This window comes from Festucalex cinctus, chromosome 9, assembly GCF_051991245.1.
Source record: "Festucalex cinctus isolate MCC-2025b chromosome 9, RoL_Fcin_1.0, whole genome shotgun sequence".
Taxonomy (NCBI): Eukaryota; Metazoa; Chordata; class Actinopteri; order Syngnathiformes; family Syngnathidae; genus Festucalex; species Festucalex cinctus.
The window spans coordinates 18,637,603-18,644,620 of NC_135419.1; the positions used below are offsets into that span (position 1 = coordinate 18,637,603).

At 40.2% G+C, this 7,018-nt stretch overlaps 1 protein-coding gene across 12 annotated transcripts in view; it reads left to right on the forward strand.

Annotated features, from left to right (window-relative positions):
* Window positions 1-7,017, forward strand: part of map7d3 (MAP7 domain containing 3) — a 30,913-nt gene extending 23,896 nt beyond the window's left edge. For all 12 annotated transcript variants that reach the window (XM_077532410.1, XM_077532411.1, XM_077532416.1 and 9 more), the window contains 8 exons: window positions 1-68; window positions 1,173-1,296; window positions 1,413-1,698; window positions 1,761-1,814; window positions 1,899-1,965; window positions 2,359-2,512; window positions 2,937-3,205; window positions 4,800-7,017. The exon at window positions 1-68 is cut by the window's left edge and continues 150 nt beyond it. In XM_077532410.1, coding sequence (XP_077388536.1) covers window positions 1-68; window positions 1,173-1,296; window positions 1,413-1,698; window positions 1,761-1,814; window positions 1,899-1,965; window positions 2,359-2,512; window positions 2,937-3,205; window positions 4,800-4,807 — 1,030 coding nt within the window. In that variant the 3' untranslated portion in view covers window positions 4,808-7,017. The remainder of the gene's footprint in view (window positions 69-1,172; window positions 1,297-1,412; window positions 1,699-1,760; window positions 1,815-1,898; window positions 1,966-2,358; window positions 2,513-2,936; window positions 3,206-4,799) is intronic.
* Window position 7,018: the final 1 nt, after the last annotated feature.

Sequence of the window (7,018 nt, forward strand, 5' to 3'; positions counted from 1 at the left end):
CATGTTGTTACCTCTACAGCCTGGCGTGCCACAGGCGTCTGACTCGAGCAAGTCCAAAGAGAAAGACGGTGAGCATCTCAACAGGGAAGATTGTTTTTATTACTGTTCATTCAACAATGTGTTTCATAATATTGTACTGAATAGCTGGAACTTTCTTTCAAAGAATTCTTAATTGTGATGCCATAAAAACAGAAGCATAAAACCATGTTATTATTATTCTTTATATTGATCACAACACTAGCTTTGCCAGTGATTGCTGGCCTGTTTTCCCATCTGGTGTGTACTTTTTGCTTGTTTCTGGTGTACAGTGATGTGGCAGTAAATCTCAATGGAGCAGCTCAAGCAAAATCGCAGCTGCTGTCATTTCCTGTCCCACGTTAGTTGTTTTTGCTGCCACCACCTGGATAGAGTTATGCCCTGCAATATACAGGGTTGTCATTTGAAATAATCTGCATCTGATTCTTTCTGAGCAACTGTGCGCCCTAAAGCAAACAAAATGAAATTGGCTTGATGTTGAAAAATGAAAGGTTTCTTAAAATTCCAACAACAGTGTCAAACTGAAATAGATTTTATCGGCAATTTCATGAAGCTTCATTCACATGCTCAATCTTCATACTGCTTGTGTCATGGCACATTTTTCTTTTTTCCTTTCCAAATCTGCTTTCCAGTTGGTGGGTTATGGAATTAACTCAAGTATGCACATTGTGCACTCTTGTCTGACTGTTCGAGCATATTTTAACACACAAATCATTTCATTGCAAAGGCAAATATTAAAATAATTTTTTTGTCAAACCATTGGTTAATTTTAAAAAGTCTCATTCAAAGATCATTTGCTTGAGTATTAGCTGTTTTTCGATGTAGAAATGATGATGTAAATTTTTTTGGAACATCCCGTATTTTCTCATTAATAGTTGATGCATGATTGTTTAGTGGAAAACATTTTCTTGTTCTGTGGTGATTAGGATCTTGAGCTTCCAGCCAACTACGTTAGTGATTCACAACCATTGTGCCACGGTGTATGAGTGTGCCATAGGGCTGGGCGCTAATTCCTTGAACACATTAACACAAAAATTCCCTTGGTGGAATCAATGAAGGTTGGGAAACAATGAGCTACAACCAGAATGTCAACACAGCAATCATATTTCTTGTATTTTGTCTTTCCTGCTTGTCAGATTCTAAGACAGGAACCAACTCTGCTGCTGAGGCAGCCAAGCTGTTGGCGGAGCACCGCAGACAGATGCGTGAGCAGAAGGAGAAAGATGAACAACTCAGGATACAGCGGGAAGAAGAGGAGAAGTGAGCATTTTCCATATTCCGTCCTGAGGAGCATCATCGATACAGATGTTCTCTTCCTCCATATCAAGTATGAGTATGAACTGTGAAGGATACATCCCTTTTGTTTGGTCTTGCAGGCTCAGGAAAGAGGAGGAGCAGCGGCTGGCGGAGGAGGCTCGCCTGAAGCGCCAAGAGGAGGAGAAGAAGCTGGCGGAGGAGAGAAAATTGAAGGAAGCGGAGGAGGCGCAAAGAGCAGAGGAAGAGCGGGAGAGGCTGGAGGCCGAGGAGGCTCTGAAGCAGGCGGAGCTGCTTAAGGAGCGGGAGGAGGCCGAGGCCAGGGCCCTGGAAGAGGCCGAGAGGGTCCGCCAGGAGCGCGACCGCATCATGCAGCAGAACCAGCAAGAGAGGATGGAAAGGAAGAAGGTATTTATTACGTGTTGTCATCAATATGAGAGGAAAACAATAACAGTCTCTTATTGTTTCAGAGAATTGAAGAAATAATGAAGAGAACTAGGAAAGGAGATGGAAATGACTTTAAGGTGGGACATTTAAGATATTTCTATTGCCAGCAGTGATTTTCACACAATAGTGTCATTTACAAGTGTGGCGTCACTCCTATGCAGAGAGACGAAGACAAGGAGCAGGAAGACAATGAAGATGGAATGGACATGATGAGCTTTGATGCAAAGAGTATGTTCTCATTCCTACCACTCTGTAATGTCCAAAATTCAGCCTATAAAAAAAAATTTAAAAAAATTTATATATGTTAATTAAATTAAATTAAATATCTGTCAAGATATTTTGCAACTTCAGAGCAAATGCATGCCAACTGAATTGATCCGAAAACGTCAGCACAAAACCGAACCGAACCGAGGACTTAGTGAACCATTCCAGGCCTAATATATATATATATATATATATATATATATATATATATATATCTGTCCGGATCAATTCAGTTGGCATGCATTTGCTCTTAAGTTGCAAAATATCTTGACAGATATTTAATTTTATTTAATTAACGTTCAGTCAATAAACAAATGGGTGTACATCCGTTAACTCTAAATCTGGTCTCATTGATAGGTGAAGAAGGTCTGATGGGGGACGTTGCCATGGTGATGCACAACTGTGGCGATGGCGTGCCACAAAGAGAAGAACCGCTGGGCTGCCTGAACGGAAGAGGTGTAACGGACGACAAGGAGAACAACAATTCCCCGGACGAGACCCAAGCAGTCAGGTAAGACGGCCTTGGAGAATTCACGCAAATATGCGTCATTTTAGTACAACTCTAATCTTTATCAACAGAGCAAGTTTTAAATTTGCAGAAGTATTAATATTTGGCACATCCCATACAGGCCAGAACCAGCAGTTTGTTCATTCTTCATCCCTACAAAGCCTTTTTAAGTCTATACGTAATAACAATGCAATGATTAGAACGCTCACTTTCACAATAAGATGGATTTTTCGAATGGAATGCAAGTAGGCTCTATTAAGTTCCACTAACTCATGACCAAACATTACATAATACTTTTTCTTTTTTCTTTTTTTTTTTTAAAGTCTAGCTCCCTTTTAATCAATTTAGTTCATTAACGCAGCATCAGAAGGCCTTGATCAATTTACTCGCAACTTAGAGATGACCACACTGGCGTTCATCTCTCCAGTCCAGTTTCAAGGAGCCGCCTGGTGGAGGGCTCGGAGTTCCAGAACGAGCAGGACTCGGCCAAGGTAGACCTGGTGTCGTCGGGCCTGGGAGGCAAGTCCAATCAGTGGAGCTTTGAGGATCTCATGGACCGCAACTCCAAGACTCACACCTTCATCGAGGCTGAGGACTGTAACCCGGTCCTGATCAACTGTGACGGGTCGGACGGGACTAAAGGAAGCCCCGTCAATTCCCTGCATTCCTCCAGTCAAGCCATAGAGGCTCTTTCGGGTGAGTAAGTAGAGTATTCTTGTGTCGCAGATGAATGCTGATGCTTTCTTTGAGCTTTGTCTCCTGCGAAACAATGCTCCGTTTTTGTGCAGCACGGTTGTCTTGGTGGAAGTGACATTGCTTAATGTGCTTTGTATAATACAGATAAAGGTTTAATTGGTAAAACTAATCCAGTGGTACTTGTGGTAAATAGTTGGATAGAAAATGACTGCCTGCTTGTGAGACTGCTTCTCCTCCACACACGAGTCACCGTCACTCTGTGCATTCATCAGAACCATTTTTGAAAGTTTTCTGCTTTTTATATATTCAGTGTGACTATTCAGTAAGCTATCATAGGACCAAAGACAAGTTCCACGTGCTTTTGATTAGGGCTGGGTTCAAAATATCGATATCGAATCGATACGCCTTTTCATATCCCAATATCGATACATAAAACCATGTATCGATATATCGACCCCACCACAACACACACGCACACACGACACATCCAACACACACAAACAAATGTTTCCAAGCCTGTGTCACTTACACAGAGGAAGCCAGTATCGATCATCTCCCCACCCACCCACTCCCCTCAACCACCACTGGAACATTTGGACAAAAACAACCATGTGAATGTCGTGAGTGTCAGTGTTTTTTGTCACTTTTTTTTTTTTTTTTTTCTTACACACCTGTACTGTGGTTGTAATTGATTTAAATAATTATTTACTTATTGTTTTTATAAGGCCATGTTAAATAAAACAGAGTATTAATGTAACTGCAATGGATTCAATTCTTAATGTAAATATTCATATTTTTACTAATTCATTAAAGTACAGCAAGAAGTTTCTACTCTTTGCAGCATGGTACTTTTGACTGTCTAAAATAGGTGCTGCATGAATTCCTCAAATGAATCGAAAATCGTTGTGAATCGTGAATCGAATCAAATCGGGCCCTTGTGCATCGAATCGAATCGATCCTGGAAATCTGAATCGATACCCAGCCCTACTTTTGATAAAGTAGATGAGAAACAGCATAGAGTTCAAGATCATGTAGCAAAAGCGTGAAAACAGCGGATTTCCCTTCCAAATAGTAACCCCTTCTCAATTACTTCGTCAATGAAGGTAAAAGTGTTGTTCATTTAGCTATTTCATCAGTCATTATTTATTTCACTTTGGTTTCTGGTTGTTGACGTATAGTTGTTCTCTTTGAGTGTTTTTTTTTTTTTAATTGGATTTATATGATTTCCTATGGGTAATATTGTTAGTAGTAGTAATTTTTGTTAGACTTTTTGGAACAGATTAATCATGAAACCCAAGGTTCTGCTGTATTGCCATCTTCTGAATTGATGTCGCAATCCCGCAATCATCATGTTCACCATGTCTAAATTTCCGCAACGTCCGTTTTTCACTTGTTATCTGTTAAAATGTAAATTACAGCCACTGTTGTGGCACTTTCAAACAGTGTGCAATAAGATAAAAGTTTGTATTTGTTTACTAGTCATTGGAGAACTTTTCGGCTGTTGCCACCCCAGAACAACTTGTAACGTGATGATGAATTGTCAAATCCAAAGAAGCTTTAACAGTGACTCTTCCGTCATCTTGTCTATTTGCAGAGATTTGATGACCGGCACCAAAAAGCCTCTCCGCTGTTGCACTCCTCAACTTCCTGAGTTCAGTTGAAAAGGTTCCGTCTTAGTTCCAGAGGGAGGAGGCCAAAGTGAAGTGTAAAGACCGCGCCCCAAGTGCTTAAATGTCTCATCTACAAGATGACGAAAGCTTCAGGGAAATTCCACGTTCCTTCTTCTTGCGTCAGGTCTACTTTGTCGTCTTCCTTTTTTTTTCCGTATGTGCTGTCCCAGATGTTTCAAAGCGAATTATTATTTTTTGTCTTTGTCAGCGGTCCGCTGTTATAATTTATTAATTCATATTTGCTTGTTATTTAGATGTTACTCTTGTACGGAGTGTTTTCTGTGTGCACAGACGTTGAAGATCTCTTCTCGTATCTCTCGGGGAGTGTGGCGCATGCGTGGCTCTTCTAAATTTACTTGACCGACTGCTGTCGATTTGGTAGTATCTGACTAATATGGCCTTACCCGTTTTTTTTTTCTTCTTCTTCACAACTCTTGTTTTGGGGGTGTCGCGTCTGCTCTCTTTGCTCCTGTGTGCATGGTTTCCTGTCATGTATGAAACGTAGAAAGCCGTTTGAGCATTTATTCAATACCCTCATGAAACTGAAGGTCAATTTACTAGTCAGACTTGTAAACACTTTTTTTTTTAATACACTTTTTAGTGTCACTTTTGGCCCACTAATACCCACTTAAACGTTAGTAAGCGACTGCACAGTGCTATTACTTGTCTGTGTCAAAGTAGTTTACTAGTCAGTTTTAATTATGAATAGACCAAAATTGTCACTGGTAGTGTGGAATATGTTACCCGTAATACAGCTATTCTACTAGTGTGCTGGATTGTCTCATTAGTGAGGACAGTGTACGAGTACATTGACTTCAAGCTGGGTATCACTAATATGGAATAATTCTCAAAACGGCTTTCCACACAAGAAGGGCTGAGACATCCTGTGTTGCAATCTGTTTTTGGCCACCAGAGGGCATAGCAGGCAGGCATCAATTTCTGTTGCTGCTATTTAGGTCTCAGTTGGCTTTGTTGTATTTTTGTACATTTTGTATATGGAGCTTCTGTTTACTAACAAGATGGTTCTAGTTTACGGCACTCAGTTCCTTTTAAGCCAATACACACAAAAAATAATCTTTAAAATATACAGAATTCCCATCTTTTAATTAAATGTCGACATAACCCCGTTCAGTCGTCTTGTTCTCTGCACACGCTAGCTGCTACGTTTGTAAGTCTAAAAATAAAAGTAAATGCATTTCAGCTGTTTTTTTTTTTTTTTTTTTTTTTAATTTAATTTGACACGTGGCTGTTTGTATATGAAAATACAGTTCAGCATATATTTAAAGTGTTTATATATGTAATCAGTGTTAGGCCAATGAAGCCATGATGAGGGCCGAGTACCGACTCTGAAAGCGGTCTTCAGCAGTCATTTGTTTCCGTGGTTGAAATCTTGAATATTTGAGGGCCTCCATTTTCTGCCTTGTTTGTTGGCATTCACACCTTCTCGCCAACCCAATGGAAGGACCTTAGAGGGCTTTAAAGAATGTAAAACTTTCTTCATCCAGCCATCCTCCACTCGTTCTAATCTGTACTCGCCATGTTTAATGCTTTAGGTAGCTTGTTACGTGACGTGACCTTTTTTACTGCTAGGCTGTGTGACACTTCCAGGACAGGCACTCTGCTGGAGCAACTGCTCGTGAGTGCTACCTGCTGGAGGGAGGCTGCTACTGCTGTCCGCTTGTTCAGATGGCACACAGAAAGTCGTTTGACCGTTTATATCCATATCCTTGACATCTGCCTGAAGGTACTCTCTTGTCTCTTGAGATCAGACACCTCATTTGCTTGACAGTTGCTGAATTGTTTAACAACTGTAGTAAAGTAAGTAAGTTGATCTTAAGGGGGATATCAAGAATATGGAAGCAAATACCGTAAATGGTTTTCCAAACACGTACCGTTTAGTTGCTAGATAGGACTGTGCCTTAGATGGAGGTTTAGAGTTTTTACTGTTACTGTTAACAATTAAAACAAGTGTGTCGTTACCTCGGCCTCTGACAATCAAGTCCTTTGTGAATTAAAAAAATAAATAAATAAAATCCCACCCACCAACTATTATCATCCTGTCCCCAAGTAACATTTATACTGTAAATATATTCAAATGTTCTGAGATTGTATAAACTGTTAATAAAGTCTTGCAAAACTAGAC